The sequence below is a fragment of the Python bivittatus genome, unplaced genomic scaffold (assembly GCF_059951505.1).
Source record: "Python bivittatus isolate LINGU-HERP-01145 unplaced genomic scaffold, Pbiv_v1 ctg000220_np1212, whole genome shotgun sequence".
In the NCBI taxonomy this organism is placed as follows: Eukaryota; Metazoa; Chordata; class Lepidosauria; order Squamata; family Pythonidae; genus Python; species Python bivittatus.
Window position 1 is genome coordinate 6,008,396 of NW_028277048.1, and position 22,212 is coordinate 6,030,607.

The window sequence follows — 22,212 nt, forward strand, 5'->3', positions numbered from 1 at the left end:
AGGGGAAGGGAACACACTTGGTGCCTTTAATTCGTCTTATTATAAACAGTTCTATGACTGCCTTAAGAGGAAGCTGGAAATAATACCCTGATGAGCTGCAGTGTGCAGCGCAAGGAATTTAACACTTTTTCCTGGCGCTGGCAGAGCGCATGATGTGAGAGGCAGATGAGGGTCTGGTGAGAGGGTGAGGTCTAGGATTTGGGGGTTCTTCTCCCTGTTTCGGCAAAGGACGTGGGTTCACGCAGAGAAAGAGCTGGACGTTTGTTTTGGGCACGGAGGTGGCAAGCACACAGGTAAGCCGGTGGCACATTGATTGGACTGAGAGAGAGGACACGCTTTTCCAAGTTACACAGAAGTCTTTCTCCAGCAGTTTCGAAAAGCTGCCAATTCTCATCTATATATAGAACAAAGTTACTTAATAACGCAGATCGTTTTTATTCTTTTTGCCTTTTGGTTTGGAGAAGCTTTGTGTACATTTTGTGCCTATGCAGAGAATCATCTACGGTATTCTGTTTATAAATGTTGGGGAGGGGGGTCCGCGTAGCTGTTCAATCTTCACAACAGAGTAGAAGAGAGTAAGATGAAACAAGTCAGTAGGGAACTGGCTTTTCCTATCCAACCGAAAGCTGGACATCCACCCAACCTCAGAACCAAACGTTCGAATGTGATCTTGGCTGGGCTTCCTTCCCTGCCCTTGCTCATAGGGTGTTGCCTTGTGGCCTTGGCGACAGACTGGTGGCCGTGTTGATCGCTTCTCCCCAGTCCTACATCCTGCTGGCTGAATTCTCTGTTCAGAAGTAGGAATCCAAGCAACAAGAACATATTGAACTGATCCCAATGTTTCTACCTGAGCAGGTAGAGTCTGCCCATCTGCATCATGCAGGGCAGACTGAGAAAGCATCTTTCAGGAGAAGTCAAGGAGGAGGGAGCCAGGAATCAGACCTTCTGAATGGCAGACCCTTCCCTGGGGAAGAGCTACCTACCCACCCACCCCAATCGCATCCTGGTGAAGCTGTCGTGTCCTTTCTGGAAGCACTCCAGACATTCCCTTCAGGGCTTTGGGGCAGAGGATGCAGCTGAAATGGAAGCAGCCAATCCAGGGAGGAATCTCTTGTAGTTTAGAGGCCAGTAGAATGGCTTTTATTTGGTGGATCTGAATCCTTGTTTTATGGCGGCTAATGCTTTTTATTTTATCATGAGCTACCTAGATGCCTAGGAAGAGGCAGGATATAAGTTGTTGGACATCAAAAATGTCTATCGATGTGGTCGCTAGAGTTGAAAACAACTTGAGGGTACATAATTAATTTTTAAAAAATCAAACAAATAAATATTTAGGTATAGTCAATGAATTTCCCAGGGTCAGCAATTCTGGGTTTGGTTAAAGTTTGGTCAGTTCATTTTATAAATACATGAAACAGAATACCTTACATACATAATGAGAGACATATAAATTTAATAAATTATTATCGTGTTGTTGTTTTTTTAAAGACGTTGCACTGAATCTTATTTGAGATGATGTTGAGCCATAACATACTATTATTAGTTTTCCATTGCCTTTTTCCTAGGGTTGAGAGAGAGTGATTGGCCCAAACTCATGCAGCTGGTTCCCTACCTAAGGCTAGAACTAGAACTCAGAGTCTCTTTGTTTCAAACCTGCTGCCTTTCACCACAACACCAAATTGTCTCTTGTTTAAGATCTACCTTTACTTTAAAGCCATGTAATGTATGTAAAATCTGGGAAGGAAAAGTTCACTTCCCAGAAAAAGACACTCTGTACATGCTTTGCAGGAATAGTGTGACTTTTTAAAATGTTGTCTCATTAACAAAACACACTCTGCATGGGCTCAGAAGCACCCTCTTCTGTTTTCTACAACAAAATCTGATTATTTTAATGCAATTTTATTCACATTCCACAGAAGTAGATACAACTGTATTTAGTCATTCTTTCTCTCAAATACGTATGTTTAGGACTGCAGCCTTGGTCTATCTATGGGGTGAAACAAGGTGAGACTTGAATGTTCTGACTTCCATCCTTGCTAGGCTTTTCTTGAAATTCCACATTAATGCTGCCTTTAATACATCACATACTTAATACCACACTTTTTTTTGGACTTTTTAAAATCATAGATGGACTGGACATCATACCAGATTTTCTTTTTTAACTGAACCTTAGACTGAAACAAGTATCTCTATAACATTGAGATTCTCGGGTTTCATGTTTTTAATTCAAGTATCGAGTCCTCGTGGTTAGGAGTTTGGAAACCTGCAGGCAGCTAGTTCAGAGGTCCATGCCGAAGGCTGAAGAAAAGATTGTCTAGTTTCTTAAACTTTCTTGTCTCAGGACCCCTTCCCACTTTTAAAAATTATTGAGGACCCCAAAAGAGCTTTTGTTAGTATGGGTCATATTTATCGATATTTACCATATTAAAAATTAAAACTGACACATCTGCTGCCGCTACTACTTCTCGGAATTGTTTGATGGGATTTTAATATTGTGTTATTTTTCAACATAAGCTGGCAAATAATTTTGATTTCGCGGCCCTCTGAGAGGGTCTTGGGGACCCCAGGGAGTCCTAGGACCACACTTTAAGGAACACTGGTCTAGATTGTTCCTAAGGCTAAATATTGTAATATTAATGCATCTTCCTCTTTAATGCATAAGATAACTTTTTCGTGCAAATACTATCAAATAAAGCAGAGTTCCTCAACCTTAGCAACTTTAAGGTGACTGGACTTCAACTCCCAGAATTCCTCTGCCAGCATGATGGTGGTGGGTTTCTGGGAATTGAAGTCCACACATCTTAAAGTTGCTGAGGTTGAGGAACACTGAATCTGTTCCTGAAACACTGAAACTCAACACTGTTGAGGACAACTGATTACTATAAAGGATAATTGATTAGAGAGAAGGGGTGTACTAGGGGTAGGGCTGGTATTTGATGCTTTTGCTCCTGTGTGGGAGTCTTGAAAGAGGGAAAAATCCTTCTCTGATATTGGGATGGAAGAACGTGGGTCAGTGGCACCAATGGCCAATTTTTCCTCTAAGCAAATATGGGTTGCAGAGAAGATATTTTCCTCAAGGCCACAAAAGAGGAAGGTATGTTAAAATTTTGTTTCACATCAGATGTAAACTAGTGATCAGTCCCTCTTCAGCTGCTTAAAAAAAAAAACCTGAAGGTGACATACATTAAATGCAAATACCTATTTCTGGCTCTTCTTGTGCAGTGCTATATATGGCTAATTAAACGTGGCTTAAGGCAAGCGCATAGGATTACAGCTGTGGCTTGCATCTGATCTTTTGCAAGGCATTCCTTGGAAAGAAACAAAATGAATGGCTTGAAATGAAATTATCTTGGCAAAGGAGAGATTCCCACTGGTCCTTATTTGTTAATAGCTACTAGCTCTCATAGCTAACTTTGCAAGGACCTCATGTTCTTTTAACTCATCCAGACTAAATTTTTAATAACTACAAGGACTTCCTTCATTGTGCAGGAATCTCATGTTTTTTTAACCCATTCAGAGTTACTTCTGAGTAACTTTACACAGTAGCTGTCTGACAGAGATTGCAAGAGGGCATAACGATTTTCTGTCCTTTCTTGACTGACTTGACTGAAATAGCCATGTTGGTTGGTTCCAGCCCTACCCCTGCTAACAATAAAGACACATAGCTATTTTAATCTCTCCTTCTCCTCTTGAGAGCCAGCATGAGAACAGAGACAAGGAGAAGGGGGAGTTTAAAGAAGCAGTGATAAAACCCAGATGGTGCTGCCTAAGAGGCCTGGGAGTGGACACTGTTTACACAGGAATTAGGAGCCCCATCTGTCCAGGGCTTATCTCTTGCTGTCCTTCCCCCTCAAGTCCCATTGCAATGTTAATCCAAATCTAAACGGGTTATTTGCCAACCCTGAAGTTTGTAACATGGAAACCCCCTTCAGGGTTTCTGTCTTGGTTGTTTCTCTGTTGCAGCAGAGGGACGTCGGAGATATTTAGCCATCTCACGTGTGAGGCTTCTGTCACCTTTGTTTTCAATTGGCTCCAAATGCTGCCATGCAAAAGTGCAATTTTCTCCTCCCATGCGTTATGCCAACGTTTCTCAACCTTGGCAGCTTTCAGATGTGTGCACTTCAACTTCCAGAGTTCCCCAGCCAGCATGGCTGGCTGGGGAACTCTGGGAGTTGAAGTCCACACATCTGAAAGCTGCCAAGGTTGAGAAACGCTGAGTTATGCTAATGAAAAAGCCCAAGGGAAGCCCCAAAGCAAGTTTTGTACCAGTTGTAAAAACAGGTGGTTTTACTTGTTACAGTGTGCATTCTTTATGGCTAAGGCCTTCTTGGGTTTGAAGCTGTTTGTCTTCTGCTTTGTAGGTCTTCCAGGAAGAGAGTTTGTTCCTGATCCACCCGCCTGGCAGCTTTTGCCCCTCTTCCCGCAAGCATGGAGCCACGGTCCTCAGTGTTGGTGCTGCTGTTACTGAGCCTGGCCAGGCCAACTCTGTCAGGTCCTGAACCAATCACCGGGCCAAGATGTACCTACACCTTCATCTTGCCCCAGCAGAAGTTCACAGGAGCAGTGTGCTGGAGCAGTGTCCGTCCTCCTGCTGAAACTCCAGGCCCCAATCGTAGCGAGGTGGAGGAACTCCATGACCAGCTGAGCCGGCAGCAGGCACAAATGGATGAGCTACGGCGACTGGTGGAGGTGGATGGGGCCATGGTGAGCGAGGTCAAGGCGTTGCGCAAGGAAAGCCGCAATGTCAATGCCCGGGTCACCCAGCTCTATACTCAGCTGCTTCACGAGATTCTTCAGCGACGAGAACGGCCAGTGCAGACCTCTCAGCTTGAAGGGCGGGTAGCCAATGCTTCTGCTGAGGCCGCACGGGTGGCTGCCAATTATCGTCAGCTGGAAGGGAAGTACAATGCTTTGGCCGCCCTTGTCAACAATCAGAGTGCCCTCATCAGCCGCCTAGAGAGAGAGTGCCAGCAAGGAGCAGCTGGCAGGGAGGTGCGCCCACAGGTACTGGCCAGAGGGAACTGGGACTCAGGAACCCGATGAGAAGACAAGGGGGTAGATAGGCAGGGCAGAAAAAAGCAGGATTATCAAGACAATGGTAGCTGATTTTTTTTTTTTAACTTAAAACTGGAGCTTCCGAAAATCACACTTTCTCCATGGGAAGGGTTACTGTTTAATCTTCCATATACAGCAGTCTGATGCTTTCTCAATTTGTTGGGCTTCCACTTCCATAATTTCTAGCCAGAGGGCTGATACCTACTGTGTGTGACTTCAGGCAAGAACTTGTATGAATACTTCTTCATCTTCCTCACTCCAAAACTCCTCATTTATAGAAAAGCAGAATGTCAGGGATCATAGAAGCAGAGAATGGAAGGATCTTGAAGATTAGCTAGTCCAACCCCCTGGCCAGTGTAGGAATCCACCAGTCCAGAATCTCTATCCAGCTTCTGTTTAAACTTCTCCAGCAGGAAAGAAAAGAAATATATAAAGAAGTGACTTCCCCTTCATCACCACAAGTATAAATATTTTAGTAACTGATCACTTTCTCTTAAAATACAACAAATGATCTCTTCTTCCTATATCGCATCTCTTATCATAAACAAATCCATAAAACCTCATCAATTCAGTCCTGATGTCAGCAAAAGTCCATTAAGGATTACCAGAGATAACAACATATCTATTTTAACCTTTATCAGATAAACCAACTTTACATTCCTTCCTTTTACTTTTAACAATCTTAAACTTTAGTCCCTTCAAATAATGTCCTAGAACTTGATTTCTTTTCATTTTTCTTTGTTCCTTCTCACAAAATTCTTTAAAACCTTAACAAGTCTCTTGTAAATCCAATGTAGGAAAATTATCCAGGTCACTCTCTTGGTTTGTTATTTGTATTTCCCTTTTAATTATTAAGACATCAGCCAGTTTCTTTTGTATGTGCAGTGTAACATCTTTTTCCATGTCATCTTGTAGCCTGTTATTTTTAAATTCACTTTCAACTCAGTCTCAATCATGTCAAGTAAGACTTGTTTCTCTTCCATAGCATCTTTTAAACACAGTCTATCTGTAGAGGCAGACACTCTTAAAATTAACTTTCTGGGTCCATTGTTCAAAAATATCCTTCAATATGCCCAATGTTAAAATACTTTGCTCCATTCTGTATTTGTAAGTTGAATTTGAGTGTTCTTCTCCTTAATTGTAATCTTTAGTTCCTTCTAGTTCCTGCTAGTGTCCAATTTTTAAAGTCTCATCTTTTTTTTTTTTAAAGAACTCAAAACAAAAGCATTTTCCCATAGGAAAGATTCTTTATAATTAATTCCAAAATCTTATTTCAAATTTACCTGGACCCTTAGTCTGTTTGTAACATTTTAAAATCAAAGTTTTAATCACCCTTTTGCTGTTTATTCCAGAAAAAAAAATTAAGTCTTTAAACTTGTATTTAAAACTTCTTTCACTAAGGATTGAAAGCAACTTGCCCAGTACTGTAAAACCTGTTGATCTAAAGGTTGCTAATAGCTGAAAAGCAGTTAAGAAGCAATTTCTGAAAGTGATCAGAAAAGGAAGTATGAGAATCCAGTGTCCTTTTAAAGGTGCTGTCCGTGGTTTGAGCAAGATGGCTATTCCCTTGTCCCCCTGAGCTTTAAACCCACTGGAGACCACTGTCCTGCTGTCTCCTCATGAGGGGCAACTGTCTGGAGCACTTTGTGCAATCTCATGTCCTCTTCTTATTTAGAGAGAATTACAGAGCCGGACTACTTGCCGGCTCTTCATTCTGCCATGGTCATCAGCTCCACTTTTCGCAGAGCCATCTTCAGTTCACCATTTCTTCCCCGGATCTGATTTTTCTCATGGACTGAGAAATATATCTGGGGCCTTATCCTGGAGTCTCTTGGTTATTTAAAATAAAATCCTGCCCAGAGGAATCATGTGCAAATGCATGTGTGTGTTTCCCTACCTTAACAGCAGCCTTGGAGAGTTAAAACTTTTCTCAACCCTTTATCTCGTGTCTGTAAAAGCTACATATCTGTACATCAGGCAGCAGTTAAGAACCCAGGAGTCCTGACAACAGGAAAAACTAACCTAAACTCTGTCTTCCTTTCAGTCCTTGGACAACTTTCTTCCAACCTCAACTGCAAAACTTGCTTTGCGCAACAACCACCCTCTCCTTCCCCAACCTAGGAACTCAGTGAGGTTGGGGCAAAATTCAAACCTGTGCTGAGCTGACAGGACCATATTTAGAATGGTTTGAATTATAATATTTTTCTGGCTAGGCTCTTGGACCAAACATAAGAACAGGGGTGCAGAAAGGTTTCCCCATCACTAGTTGAATCTCCTTTGCCAAGAAAAACTTTACCTGCTGAAATTTTGTGTGGGCAGCAGAGGAAATAAAATGGTAAGTGTGACAGCCTGAATTCAGCCATGGCTGTCTGCTGGCTGTTCACATATCCATCCGGACATCCAAACAAACATATTGGAGATAAATAGAAAGTGAAAAGAGAATGGATAGTTTAGATTCCCATATTCTTACAGGAGAAGAAAGGGTTGTTGAACTGCCATCACAGAGTTTTTAGAACACCAGAAAGGACTCTGGAAAGAACTTTGAAGAACAAAGGAGTATTTTGATGGACGAAGTGTAACGGCTGGCAGGACCTACAGTAAGATGGATCTAGACCAGGGTTTCTCAACTTGGCAACTTTAAGACATATGGACTTCAACTCCCAGCCAGCTGGGGAATTCTGGGAGTTGAAGCCCACACATCTTGAAGTTGCCAAAGTTGAGAAACCCTGATCTACACCATCTAGATTTGTAGTTTTAATAAAGGGTAGCCTAGGCTAGTCAACCTAAATTGGATTGAGCTGTGTTATACTGCAGAAGACTTGTGTGTCTGAAAACAGTTCCAAAGAAGATTGATAAAGAAAGCTGTTGGGTGACATCTGGAAGAAGTCTTACTCAGCAGTGTTTGAGTAGGGTCAAAATCAACAAGATAGCAGACGGAGCATCACAATTAAAGCCCCAACCTTTTGTACATGTGTCATGTACATGTTCAAAAGGGACAGGACTTGCATTATAATGCTCCAGCCACCGTTCTTGCAGATTTTGACTCAGCCATCTATGGGCACCACTGGACTCACTAAAGACCCAAAAAGAACCACATTTGGGGGAACTTTTTCTACTCAACAAAGTTAATCCTTCAGGGATTGAAGAAGGTGGAAGGAAAGATGCTACCAGTCAGAGCCAAGGCAGAAATCTTCTCTTGATCTGACAGAGAATGGAAGCTGGCCAGCATATACTTCACCCTTTCCTTATCTTTAAAGTAGGATAGAGGAATTCAAAATAACTGTGTGGATGTATCTGTTAGAACAACATTATTTCCCACAGACATATAAGCAGTTAGAGAAAACTTAGGCTATGATATTCAGTTCTCTCTACTGTTTAAAAATCAAGTGACAACATTATCAGAAAGCAAGCACTGGAATGCAGTTAGCTAAATGTAAATTCTGCTTGGAGAGCTAGACTGGAGAAGACTAAACTAACCGATGCCATTAGCCTTGATGTGTTTCCTTAATCAATGCCCCCATCCAAAAATCCAAAGAAGTTGCTGTTGCACTTTGTTATCCATCAAATCCCATGAACCTACAGGAAGCCCCTGTGACAGTAATCATAGGATGAAAACAGATGTGGTTTGAACCAACCCACACTTGCAGTATTCCAAGTTAATTTGCTTTTCATTCCACCAGGGTGGAATGAACAAAAGACTTCCTCCACATTTCAGACCTATCATCTTGCTTTCACCTTTAATCATCTACTTTCTTCATTAAATATTGTTTAGAAACAAGTATACACAGCTATTCAATGGGTGCATAATGTTCTTCAAGTGCACTACTATAAGGCTGGGACATTTTGGTTTCTTCATAAACTAGCCTTCACCAATCTCATGCTCTCCAAATTTGTTGTGGAAAGCACCAGGCAGAGGAAGGGTGGACTGTACAGTTCTACCCATGTAATCCCACCTTCCTCCTGCAAATTGAAAAGAATTGCATTGTTCTCAGTAACTGGGTTGCACCACAGGCAGGCAACAGCAAGGTCCGCCATAGCCACAAGACATCCATTTTCTGGGGAAGCATTTCCCCCCCCAAAACAGCATAGAAAGGGTTCTAGAGCTCAGATGAGATGGTCTAAATTGGAAGTTCCTCCTCAAGGATATGATTGTTGGATAAGATTGCTCCTCCTCTTTCCACAGCCCCCTTTGGCACCAGTGGTACCTCACAGTCTTGCAAGCATCTCAAATGAAAGCAGAGCCCACTTTGACACTGTCAATGACATCCAGCGAGACCAGACAGCATCTGCCCAGCACTGGTCTGACAAGGCTCCCTCCCCTCTGGATGGCACTCCTCTCCTCCCTGCTGTGGGGCCCACCGAATCTACAGGTGAGGGAGCGCACAGCCACCAAGAAACACGGCTAGAACTGTGCTTGACAGTCTGTTGCCATGATAGGAAGTGACCAGGACCTAGGTTACCCAAATGGAGAGGTAAAGCTATTCCTAAAAATGAAGAAGCAATCCTCCTTTACTTCAACTCCACCTGCCAGGGAGAGAAATCCGAGTTACCTTTCTCTCTGATATTGGTATGATGATATATGTTTAATTTTCTGTAGGGAATTTTTCAGCTAAGCAATTGCTTCCACCCATAATTTGAAGTGAATAAGTCCAGGAACAGTTTAATGCTATTTAAATACAGATTAATGTATAGCTCTGGGACACAAACAAAGCATGAATATCCCAAGAATTCATTATCTTGTAACCAATTCACCACTTTTCTGTGCACTGCCCTATCCCCTGGCTCAAAATATAAACTACATGTGCTTCATGCTGTTCCTAGTATACCTTCATACTGCTAACTAAAGGATGTTCCTTTCCTCAGATTTATCAGCTTTGGTTTTGAAAGTTGAATTATAAACCATCATGAATAGCTTATTGTAATTTAGAGGGAGGATTCATACTTGTAACGCAGAGTGTTGGCCTTATAACCTCTCCCCACCCAATACTGTTCTCCCTTACTTGTTCTTGGGGCCTCCTGCTTCTTCCACAAGGCATCTGTAGATGAGAGCCAAAAAAAATGAATGCAGTCTACAATGACAACTATGCCCCACCCCTTTCATTCTGGAGATCCAAGCCCTTGATCTGATGTTCTAGCTTGGCTGAGCATCAAACAGCATTTGCTAAGGGTAAACCAGTGATTTGTTAATAGGCTTTCAAAACTGACAAGGACCTAAATGCCAGACCATAGCCTCCCAAGCATACAGGAGGCTCTTGGTACAGAGGACACATTCCAGTCCCCTCCGCCTGAGTCTCTCTGTGGAAAATGTGGCTTATGGTTAAAGGCATGCCTGCCAAAAGACAAAGTACCAACAATGGTCCCTTAGCCCAAAATGTGGGTTTTTTTAGGAGCCATGGCAGCGTCAGGCACTTTGGAACAGCTCTATTTTGTTTCCTGTGCAGGGCCTTGGTCTGACTGTCAAGCAGCTCAACAGGATGGGCAACCCAGTGGCATCATCATGCTGCAACCAGTTCATGCCCGGGGTATCATCCAGGTCTGGTGTGACCAGGAGTACGACGGAGGTGGCTGGACAGTGATCCAGCGGCGGCAGGATGGATCGGTCAATTTCTTTACCACTTGGCAGCATTACAAGGTTGGAGGATATGGCTCCAGGTGCCCCCAAAGAGAGGAGCTGTGAGGTGGAAGGGTGCCCAAATTGTGGGTACAGCGGGGTGGACAGAATTGTAGGATGCACACTTACTTGAAGTTAGAGCTGAAGTCACATAGTTGGGCAGAAGTTAGAGGATGAAGAGTCACACATGATGAAGTTAGGAGACAGGTTCATAAACTGCACTTCAGTAGGTAGTCATAAGTAGCATTAAAAGGAGAACTGGTTCATGAGTCTCAAAGCAAAAGACTCAGGCATACCTACTTTTGGGCCTGGATACTATAATAGAAAAATGGTTATAAGTTTATATGTGTCTTCACGGAGAAGGAATTGGGTATGTATATCTAAGCTAAAATTGTTTTGAATGTTAGTTTCTTGAGAAAGCCATAATGGATGGATTCATCCATAATGTTAAGCCATAAACCATGGTTCACAAAACATACTAAAACACAAAAACACACTAAGTCACATTTTGCCTTAGTAGAATATAGGAACATAACCAGGGATATAGGGCTGTTCTCTTAAGCATCTGGGTGGCTCCAGAGATACCAGAAGATCTCCTTGCAAAGGAAAGACGGTGCTGAGTCCAGGTGGCAGATAATTTTGGGTACTGACCTGGCATGGTATGAATGCAAATTTTGTGTGTGTACTATATATTTTCCTAATTTCCCACTATAGAAGCATTCTAGAGAGAGTCGTCCGCCTTAACAGGCCCCCTGCTAATCATTTGCTTGCTGTGTTTTTCTTAGAACGGTTTTGGGAACCTGGAAGGGGAGCACTGGCTGGGCCTGGAATCCATTCACTTGCTGACCCGCCAGGGTTCATACATGTTGCGTGTGTTGATGGAAGATTGGAGTGGGCGACAGGCCCAGGCTGAGTACAGTACCTTTGCTCTGGAGCCCGAGAATGACTTCTATCGGTTACGGCTGGGCAAATATCAAGGCAACGCTGGAGACTCTCTCTCTTGGCATAATAGCCGACAGTTCAGCACTCTTGACCACGACCACGATGCTTACTCAGGTAAGAGGACAGAAGGGCTGGTGGAAGCTGCCTCAGCAAAAGGATACATCAAGAACTGGGCAGGAAGTACTATGGATAAGACCAGTTTGGTGTAGCATTTAAGGAGTCAGACTAGAAGCCAGGGAGAGTGAGTTTCAATCTACTCTTAGGAATGGAAGCTGGCTGGATGACTTTGGCACAGTTACTCTCTCAGCCCAATGTACCTCACCTGGTTGTTGTTGTGGGGAAAATAGGAGAAGGGGGCATTATGGATGCCACTTTGAATTGTATAGATAAGGATTTACTCACTGTATGTTTAATCCCTTTCTTTCTCCTTGGAGCTCAGATTGATGGGTGGGAGCCTTCTATTTGTTTCCTCACAAAAACTGTGAGGAAGGCTTCAGCTCAAGATCAACCAGCTGGGCTGAGGCAGCAATCTGAACCCAGGGCTTCCCGACCTCCAGCCATTACATTCCGCTGGCCTATGGAGCATCCCACTGGTTGCTTCCGCATGAGAGTAAAGCAGGAGGAAGCTGTTGTGATGGGACTTGAAGGCAGGCCCATGACGTCTAGAATCATGAATAGAAATCTGTGACCAAAACATGGAATTCGCTTCACACTGATCCATAAGATAAATCAACATGTGCAGACCATAAGGATGGAGTGTGTGAAAGGAAATTATTCTGTCTCTGAAGAGAATGGTTAGACAGTTAGCTTATTTTCCCGAATGACACAACATTATGTGAGTATGTATGTGTTTTCCATATCCTTAATTCAAAAAAGCCCAGATTGTTAAAATGTACAAAGAGATAAAATTGATGCCAAGACCACGATTACATCTGTACTCAAGTTTCAGCCAGTTTAAAAGATTTTGACCTATAAAGGCCATATGTTGTCTTGCATACATCAAGGAGACTTCTGTTCTCCTGCAAAATGCATTATCTGGTTAGATATGCTGCCTCAGCAAAAAATTTCATTTTAGGAGACAAAACTAACTGTTTTATTCCTGGAACCCCCCCCCCCCCAAAATTCCAGGCAGAAGACTCAAAAGGGTCTATGCAGTTAGCCAATCTTTCCCTCTTGAAGATTTTCTGGGATAATTTATATCAAACATAATAGGAAAAAATGAGAGGGAAAGAAATAGCAACATAGCACAACCTGGGTTTCCCACTTGGTCTGGGCAGAATTCTCTATTCAGGGCAGGCTGTTTTATGATTTAGCAGCTGTGTTGTGCTTTGGCTGGAGGTACACCATATTCGTTTCAGTTATGTCCATTGGTTTTATTCTTGTCTTTAAAACACAGTGTTGGTTTTTATTTCCCATTTTGTTGAGCGGTGGAAAGAGCAAGAATTATGCTACATAGAAGGGCACTGGGAACCTAGAATCTGCAATTCACAAGATATTAAAGGAGAGCTTAGATGGAAAGCAAATTAATATTTCTGAGCAGGCATTAAACTTGCTTCATTCTGCATCAGATTTCTAGAAGGGAGCCTGGGCATTTAAAGGATTTCACTTTCAATTAACTCTCTTTCTCTCTGTCTCATTTGCCTTCCACCATAGCAAAACTGGCTCCAAACTGTTTCTTTTTTTCTTTCCACTAATTGGAAGTTATGTTCCTTCCAAATGCTGCTTGATACCACAGGAAAGAAATGCACTGCGCTGCACTGATAAAGGATCATCTGATCTATCTAGAGGTAGTCCTTGTTTAGCAACCACATTTGGGACTGACAACGTGGTCGTTAAGTGAAGCGGTCACTAAGTAAAAAAATCACGAGACTGTGACTGCGCTTATGATTTTACACAGGACAATGTGTACTAATTGACTGTAATGGTGAACACGTGTCAGAGAGAGAGAGATGCTGCGAAGGTCATAATGCACGCCTTGGTCGCTAAGCAAAGACTATCTGTATTTATCTATCTAATCAATTGATATTTTATCAATGGAGTGCAGTGCATTTATCTTCAGTTTTGAGGGAGTAGCTCATAACTTTCCTGAAATGTTTATTAAAAATCCATAGAAATCCAATTCCCAAGGTTGCCTGGAATGAATGTATGGGAATTTCTTGTGCACTCATACTAAAGATAAGCATGGATGACAGCCTTTGAAGGTCTTAAGAAATTGTGGACACCCTTTTCCCTGCCTAGGGAGGGCCATATTCTCTCGGTAATTTTTTAGAGGTTGCATTGCATGCTAATACTGGGTTGGGCTGAAGCAGGTGCCCAGAGTCAATGGATGTCCTTCCTTCCTTCCTTCCTTCCTTCCTTCCTTCCTTCCTTCCTTCCTTCCTTCCTTCCTTCCTTCCTTCCTTCCTTCCTTCCTTCCTTCCTTCCTTCCTTCCTTCCTTCCTTCCTCCCTCCCTCCCTCCCTCCGCCGGGGCAAATAACATTTGCTGGATTTGCTTGATATCTAAATGTATTATTTGCAAAAGGCATTTAAATTAGGTCGAGGCACATCCAATTAAGCTCCATGGGACCCTGTGGCTGCCCAGTTCTGCCCTAGGGTACCAAACGTGTAATGGCATCTGAATTCAAGGTTTGATGACCTCGTCTCTGCTCTCCCTCCTCTCCCCCCCCATATTCTTTCTCCCTAGGGAACTGTGCCCATTACCAGAAAGGTGGCTGGTGGTACAATATGTGTGCCCACTCCAATCTCAATGGCATCTGGTACAAGGGCGGTCACTACCGAAGCCGCTATCAGGATGGAGTCTACTGGGCAGAGTTTCGTGGTGGTGCCTACTCCCTCCGCAAGGTGGTAATGATGATCCGGTCAGCGCAAGGCAACTAAGTTCCATTCTTAGCCACAGAAAAGAAGACCAGCCAAATGAAAAATCCAGATGGATGTACTTCAAAAGAGAATTCACTGAACTCTGGATACACACCATGCTTTTTTATTCTCTAGGACTGACCTCAGGGGGAAACAACTTTAACTGTCTGTGCATTGCACTGATTGGCTGGGGGCTTTGTCCTTCACAGACGCACCCGCCCACCCGCTTCTCAAGCCATTTTGCAGCTTTCATAGAATGTGTTGCTTTTATCTTTTGTCAAAAGAAGGTGCTACAGTATCCCAAATAGTACTTCAAACCATTTTTAAAATCCTTGAAATCTGGCAAAAAAAGAAAAACACCTAGTATACTGAGACACCATGTGGCAGAAAGCAATATCGTAGGCTTTCCAGGATCTTTATTCTAAAAATACTTTGGGCTTTTCCCTGCTACAGTTCTCCCCACCCATCCTTGAGTCAACAGAAAATGATACTGACATTTGCTGTCCCTGTTGTTGCCAGCCCTAGTCCCTGCAAGTGACCTCAGTCCCTCCAAGGTAACAAAACTTTTGTTTGACACACCCTGGGGCTGCCCTTGGAAAATGTCAGGGTAAAGGAAAAATATTTTCGTCACCGGTACATCAAATGACAACTTAGATCTGTCTTATTCACAGGCTAGGGATGAGAAGGCAGGGTAGGGGGAAAAAAAGATGTTGTCAGGACACATTTGTCCCATGGGGACACAGCCTTTGGGATGCATCCTTACCCTTGCCCTGGCATTGTGCCAGGGGAAATTCACTTTCCAAGTGGAGCTCTCCGGTCTGGCTCCAACCGGGAGTCTTCCAATGGGAGTGCTGCAATCTCCAACCTGCCTGCATGCCCTACACAGATTTTGACATTGAAGTCGTCTGACCAGAGCAAAAGACTTCTCCCTGCCCAGTTTTTACAGATGGACACTGAGAGCAAAATTGGCCTTCACGCAGCAATTGAGTAGAGGTTACTTGGGTCACTCTCTTACTTGTGTAAGGGTACCTACATTGTCACCCCAGGATTTATTTTGAAAGGGTGCTTTTGTTAAACCTGCTAGGTCTCTTTTAACAGCTGATGTGGCTCATATGCTATTTCCCCTACTTGTCTAGATACAAATTCTGTTCCAGAGAAAATAAAATCCTGAATATAAAATCCTGCAAATACAAATCCTGCAAATGAAGACAGCTGAATTTATTATGGATAACACTGCCTTTCTCACTTGTTTCTCCCCCCCCCCAACCAAAAGTCTGCACCAAAGAAACCCACCTTCTGCCCTCAGAATAAAGCACACGCATCTTCAGAACTGCTGGATTTAATTCTGAATTCTAGTGAAGTTCTTCCTGATGTGAAAGTCCTTCAACAGGGATTACAAACCCAGTCTTCAGCATCTCTTTAACCCCTCTTAGGTCTTCATTCCATTAAGAGGTTCAATGGCTTAACAACTGTACAAAGAAAGAGAGGGACAGTTCCTTCCAATCGGGTGGGGCAATCACACAGCTGTAGCAGAGCTGCAAAGAGAGGGAACTCTCAGGCAGATCTGTGTATCACCCTGCTATGAACTCACCTCTGTAAGCCATCATCTCAGCTCTTCCCTAGTAAGAATGAGAATAAGGTGAATGTGTAAAGCTATATTGTGCATGTAGTTGAGTCCAGACCATTATGTATTCTTTCCATTTGTACCTTGGAATGACTGGATCTAGGAAAGTGTTTTATACTAGGTCAGACTATTTGGTCATCTAGCATATAGTGTCTATTCTGAGGGAGACGGGCTCCCTAGAGTCTCCTGCAGAGGTCCTATACATTCCCTGGTGCTGCCAGGTGGAAATGCCTGAAAGTGAATCTGGGACATTTGCCTCTTCAAACCAGCTCTCTCTGTTTCTTAAAGAACAGCTGTTGCACTTAGTAATTCCAAAAGAATAGTTGCAGTCAAGATCTTGTTAAGTTTCTCAACATCCCCTCTCAGGTGGTTCTCCCCAAAGTAGGCAATTTCTGATTGATTTTAGACTAATAGTGGGACCTTTGATTGTTGGTGAAACCAGACATTTCCGTAGGAAAAACATTTTAATTTGCATTTTAATACACCAGAGCAAAAAAGATATACTGTGGTCATTATGTGCATTCACAACTGATTAAAAAAATCTGCAGATAGGAAACATAGTAAACGCTTTCCATCTGAAAATCAGGAAGTATGTTCACAATTGTAAGGCACTATATATATTAACTTCCCCCACTCTGATGGCCTCTACAAATGATAAATCTCTAGCTTATATGGAGGAGGATGGTTTATATATGGTAGTAACTAATACTTCAATAGCATTACTATTATTATGCAGGTACTTTGGAGGATAGTTGCTTGCCCTTTTTAACTAAGAAAAATATTTGGACATTGCCTTTCAGTTTTATATTTCAAGAATAAAAACATTTCACAATTAGAATTACTCCCTTCAACAAGTAACGTATTATTTGTAACAGAGATCCTCCAATTCCATGATCTCTAACGTTCTGGTCCCATAAGCCTAAAGTGCAGGTCTATGAGCTTCATGGCGATGACCAGGGGTTCCCCAGTCCCCTCCATATCTTTTTCCTAGTGTCAAATTGGGCTTGGAGCAAATCAATGTACACTCTTCCTGATTAGAACAGGCAGGCTTGGAGCCGAGGAGAATATAAAGTAAGACTCCTCCCCGTGCCACTTCCCCTAATTTGCAACCTTCCATCCATCTCCCACAAGATGGTTGGCATCTCAAGCCTGCAGGGGGCTAATTGCTGCCCTCGCTATCATCCTCCTCATCCTGTTCTTTCAGGTCCTCTAAGATGAGCTCATCAATGTCCGAACATGCCAAGCTGCCTTGGCTTATACAGGTGGCTACTGTGGAACCGGTGCTATCATGCTCTTGGCTGGGACAGATGACTTTCGGCAAGCAATTCTTGATCCGGCTTCGTGGATGGACACAATGGGTTCCAGGAATGTGAGGCTCTGTAAGAAAAGAGGAGAAGACAAGACAATAAGTCTGCTGCCCCTGTGATGAAAGGGGAGGCTCTATTTGTTGAAACATGAACCCCAGCTTAACTTGCTTCCTTACCCTGTCCACTTCCATCTTTTCTAGGTAGCAGCAAGATCCTTTCCAAGGCCCAGTGCTGGCTCAGAGACAGATGCCATAGGATCCCTAACTAGAAGAGTCCTGTGAACCCAACAAAATCATCTACCTCCTGTCTTATTTTTGTATTCATCACCAGAAAGCATTCCATACAAGCCCTGTAGAAGGTGCTGTTTAGATTTTTGATATGGTATTAAATGAAGAAAAATGAAAATCTAGTTTCTACTGCCATTTTTGCTGACAATGCCCGGATGCCATTTAGCAGAGCATCCCGGAAGATAACACACATACTGCCTATCAAACATGGCAGGGACCCTGAAGATTCACGGCATGGTCAATCTCACCTGATCGGTTGTAGCAATCCTCTGCAAAGCAAGAATGCTGCTGTCTGCTTCGGGGTCCTGGGGTCTTACGAGGTGGGATGATAAAGCTTGGGAGCACAGGTGCATGGCAATGGTAGCAGGGAGACGGAGTTCCCATCTGAGCTGATCCTCTGCAGGGGGGAAACAGAAGTTCCTTTATTCAGTTATTTGATTTATATAGCCACCCATCTCACATATGTGACTCTGGGGGCTTACAATAAAACTTTATCACCTGCTCATTCCATCCCCACCCCCATTGCCTGATTTTATTATACTGTATTATACAGTAATTATAATATATTACATTACGTTACATTATATATGTTATATATGATATTATATTACAGTATATTATATCATATTATGTGTATATAATATTGTATGTTTGTATGTGTATATATATGTATGTATGTATGTGTATATAATATTGTAAGTTTGTTGTGAGACTATCCAGATTCTGCGGAATTGGGCAAGATACAAATTTGCATTGCCAACAGCAAGGAAGACACAAGCTAGCTTCAATTCTATTAGCTTACAATATTAATATTGGACAGTATCACATCCCTTTCTCCTGTTTGATAAGAAATTCTAGAGCTGTTACTACTGGATTTTTTCCTTTGTTTGAGAGAACACTGATACTTAGTGCCTTCATAATGTTTTATGCATTGACAGATATTTTGTTCTATTATTTTATTTTTTCAGCTTACATGGCCATCCAACTCATAGCAACTCTGGGTGGTGTACAAACACATTAAAAATTAATGATGATGATGTTGATAAGGTTTTTATCCTATCCTATCCTATCCTATCCTATCCTATCCTATCCTATCCTATCCTATCCTATCCTATCCTATCCTATCCTATCCTATCCTTCCTTCCTTCCTTCCTTCCTTCATCTCTCTCTCTCTCTCTCTCTCTCTCTCTCTCTCTATATATATATATATATATATATATACACATATATACACATACACATACATACATACATACATACATACATACATACATACAGTATATATTCAACTCAAGGCAGCAAGCATACCTAATACTCTTTCCTCCTCCTAATTTCCCCACAACAACAACACTGAGTTGGGATGGGCTGAGAGAGAGGGACTGGCCCAAAGTCACCCAGCCGGCTTTCATGCCTAAGGGAGGCCTAGAACACAGTCTTCCGGTTTCTAGGGCAGCACCTTCACCACTACACCAAACAGACTCTCTGATGATAATGATAATAAAAGCAGATCCTTCTTAAGTACAGAAGTGTTCTAAGAACAGTCCAAAGATTCCAAAGAACACCATTCCAAGTTCTAGCTAAGTCAGCTAGAAATACACAGAGTGTCCTATTTCTGAGAGGCAAACTCTTTTTTTGCTCTCCCAAAGGAAAGGAGGCTGCTTTCCCCAAAGTTCAGACAGATCTTCCATTCCAAATAGCAAAGAAAGATTTGAAGCCCTCCACACCCTGTCATTCAGGCTATGTCAACACATCATCCTGAGGTCTAGATATCAACTGACCTAACAAAAGATTATCAATTAGCATCATTAGCATACTGTATATATTCAGGTTGCTAGATTTATCAAATACATGGCTTTCTAAGACTTGGGGATGGTAACTATCACAGGCCATGCACTGCTTGCCTCTCACCTGAAGGTATGTCCGCATGAGGGGCAATTAAACTCTGCCGTGCCCCACATTTTATTGTATGGCACTGGATCGTAGCGGGCTGCACATCGGCGGCAACGGGACACCTGTGGAAGACACCAAACAAAGAGCTGAACAGGCTTCCAACTCCCAGAAAGAATCTCAATAATGGCCACAAGAGCAGAAATTCTTCAGATTTGTGTATCAGTGTGTTGTTGCAACTATTGGTCTAAGGCTGGTTTAACCCAGGCATTTCTCTCCTGGAGCCCGGCCACACTGCAATCTGTTTCATTTGCAAACTACAACCACGATACTGTAACCCCAAACCACTTCTCTTCTGTTTTAGCTTTACCAATGGGAATCAGAGACATTTTCAAGAATTTACAACCACCATCTGGATTACTGCAAAATGTGAGTTGGGAAAGAAGAGGGAAGGCTGGCAATCAGTCTCTTTAATAATAATATAAAAAAAAAACTGCAAGAAAAATGTGTTGGTGTATATATTTCACCCGGTCCAGAGGTCCAGGAAGCAAGGGGGAAAAGCCTGTTTCCTGAAGTTGCAGGACAAGAACCATGCGGGTCATTAAGCGAGGACCTCACATGATCACAACTTCTGACTTCCTGCTGGCTTCCCCATTGACTTTGCTTGTGGGAAGCTGGCAGGGAATGTTGGAAACCGCAATCACGTGATTGTGGCTCGCTGCAACATAATCGCAAGCCTCACGCCAAGCACCCATATCACGATCACGTGACCATGGGGACATTGTGACAGCTGAAACTCCCAAGAAGCCATTGTTGTAACTTTGAACAGTTCTGAACAAATGGTCGTAACCCGAGGACTACCTGTACAAATCTGCATTTTAAGATCTTAAATAAGAAATAAGGAATAAGGAATTGGCCCTTGAGCTGATGATGTCTCATTTTCATTGCAGCAATGCAAAATCTGGCTATTGTGCAGGTAATGGTAGGTTTTGTGTCGCCTAAGAGCAGGAAGCAAATGCAGAAAGAACTCTTGGAGGTCATACCAAGGATCAAATTAGATGCAACAACAGCAGACACAACTCAGATTCTGTAGAATCTCTACAGCAAACTGCAGCTCTGTACATTTGCGGACCCTATGATGACTTCATCTCAACCAGTCCTCGGCATGACTATGAGGGAAAGGCACAAGACTGGAGAAAGCTCATATACACATCCCCAAGTTGCTCATGCTACAGTTTCCCTCCCAAAGAAACTGTAGTCATACTGGATAACTCATGGCCCTCATGCAACCTCTAGCCCCATTTTCCTAGCTCTTGGAAGCTCTCTGAGGACACACTACTGATCTTTGGCAGAAAATAGATGATTTTCAGTACCAATGAGGGAAGTCTCTTTGTAGATGTTTCTTTCAAATAAGGGCTAAAAGGGGTGCATGAAGCATCCAATAACTTGAATGTACCTATTTTGCCTTTGAAAAATTCTAAAACCCAAAGAAACACAAAAAGGCTTAAAAAATGGGCTCTGTTGCACTGGTGAGATCACCAGGTCTCCAGCCCAAGGAGCTATGACACTGCCTCAAAGACTAAGGTTTAAGAAAAAGAAAAAGAAATGTGTTTCTCAGTTGTAAAAGTTTGCCAGCTTCCTTTTAAAACTGGAATGACAGGTGAAAATACTAACCTCTATGCTTCATATGGATTTAGTGGAAGACTGAGTTTTATCGCATACTTACTTGGCCTTTTTCTTTTAAATTTAGGCAAAAGTAGGAAGAAAACAGTGAGGAAGACTCAGTGAGGCCAGGAGAACAGTATAGTCAGAAGTCACCCTTAGACTAGCTCCCTTTCAGGGCTAAGCAGTCGTTATTTCTCAGACAGGCTCATGCACATGTGGACATCACACCCACCTCTTTTCTCTCTGGGACCCGACGCCACCACATCTTGTCACAAGACTGGCAGGCAAACTGCCGGCTAACTGGAGGGATGCGGTTGTTTTGGGCATTATTGAACATCCGTACATTCTCCTTTGTCAAACTCAAGGGCTTCAGCTGCCTAGCAACCTCCTGAGGAAAATAAAGAGGAAGGACATGGAAGCGATCCCAGGTATTCTAAACGTTCAAGAATTTCCCTCATAGATTAAATTAATGTCCTCATCAACAAGGGAAATGAGTGAGGGGAGGATGGATGGATGGATGGATGGATGGATGGATGGAAGGAAGGAAGGAAGGAAGGAAGGAAGGAAGGAAGGAAGGAAGGAAGGAAGGAAGGAAGGAAGGAAGGAAGGACTTTGGATATGGAAGTTCTGACTGGTGCTGGGGAGAAACTTTTTTGTTTGAGCATCAATAAACATTCAATCACGAAGGGGTGAGGAACTGAGTGCTCCAACTCTTAGGTTGTTTTCATATTTTAGTTCTTTCAGACCTCTGATATTTGGGCCAAGTACTGGAGTTAGTTTCCAGAAAGTAATGATCCTGCACATGCAGGAACCTATTAGAGCTAATTTCCTGGTTGCTGAGATCTATTGCCCAGGAAAAGCACTACAGGTAATCCTCACTTAACATCTGTTCGTTTAGCAACTATTCAAAGTTATAACAGAGCTAAAAGTGACTTACGACTGGTGCCTGAAGTTATGAGCACCCCAGTGGTCCCCAT

General features: G+C 42.7%; 2 protein-coding genes across 4 annotated transcripts in view; one reads left to right on the plus strand and one right to left on the minus strand.

Annotated features, from left to right (window-relative positions):
* ANGPTL6 (angiopoietin like 6) lies at window positions 1-17,938 on the plus strand. 3 transcript variants are annotated; one of them, XR_015795631.1, is made up of 7 exons: window positions 1-293; window positions 4,362-5,004; window positions 9,239-9,425; window positions 10,497-10,687; window positions 11,452-11,722; window positions 14,293-15,019; window positions 17,597-17,938. XR_015795631.1 is itself a non-coding variant. In XM_088137716.1 (6 exons), the coding sequence occupies exons 2-6, from the start codon at window positions 4,429-4,431 to the stop codon at window positions 14,484-14,486; spliced, it is 1,407 nt and encodes a 468-aa protein (XP_087993842.1). In that variant the 5' UTR covers window positions 1-293; window positions 4,362-4,428; the 3' UTR covers window positions 14,487-16,093. The 3 variants fall into 3 exon arrangements, 2 of the variants coding, with proteins under 2 accessions (XP_087993842.1, XP_007427968.1); XM_088137716.1 differs by lacking the exon at window positions 17,597-17,938 and having other exon boundaries at window positions 4,362-4,992; window positions 14,293-16,093; XM_007427906.3 differs by lacking the exon at window positions 17,597-17,938 and having other exon boundaries at window positions 14,293-16,083.
* SHFL (shiftless antiviral inhibitor of ribosomal frameshifting) overlaps window positions 16,533-22,212 on the minus strand; it is a 20,144-nt gene continuing 14,464 nt past the window's right edge. The window contains exons 6-9 of the mRNA XM_007427905.3: window positions 21,468-21,623; window positions 19,592-19,695; window positions 17,932-18,080; window positions 16,533-17,466 (exon numbers count right to left, since the gene is read on the minus strand). Coding sequence (XP_007427967.1) covers window positions 17,249-17,466; window positions 17,932-18,080; window positions 19,592-19,695; window positions 21,468-21,623 — 627 coding nt within the window. The 3' untranslated portion in view covers window positions 16,533-17,248. The remainder of the gene's footprint in view (window positions 17,467-17,931; window positions 18,081-19,591; window positions 19,696-21,467; window positions 21,624-22,212) is intronic.

Bases quoted from the DNA above. Each gene is read 5' to 3' on its own strand.
- ANGPTL6 (XM_007427906.3), top strand. From the start codon at position 4,429: ATGGAGCCACGGTCCTCAGTGTTGGTGCTGCTGTTACTGAGCCTGGCC. The intron at 5,005-9,238 runs GTACTGGCCAGA...CTCTTTCCACAG, and splicing joins GCAGGGAGGTGCGCCCACAG to CCCCCTTTGGCACCAGTGGT. The intron at 11,723-14,292 runs GTAAGAGGACAG...CTTTCTCCCTAG, and splicing joins CGACCACGATGCTTACTCAG to GGAACTGTGCCCATTACCAG.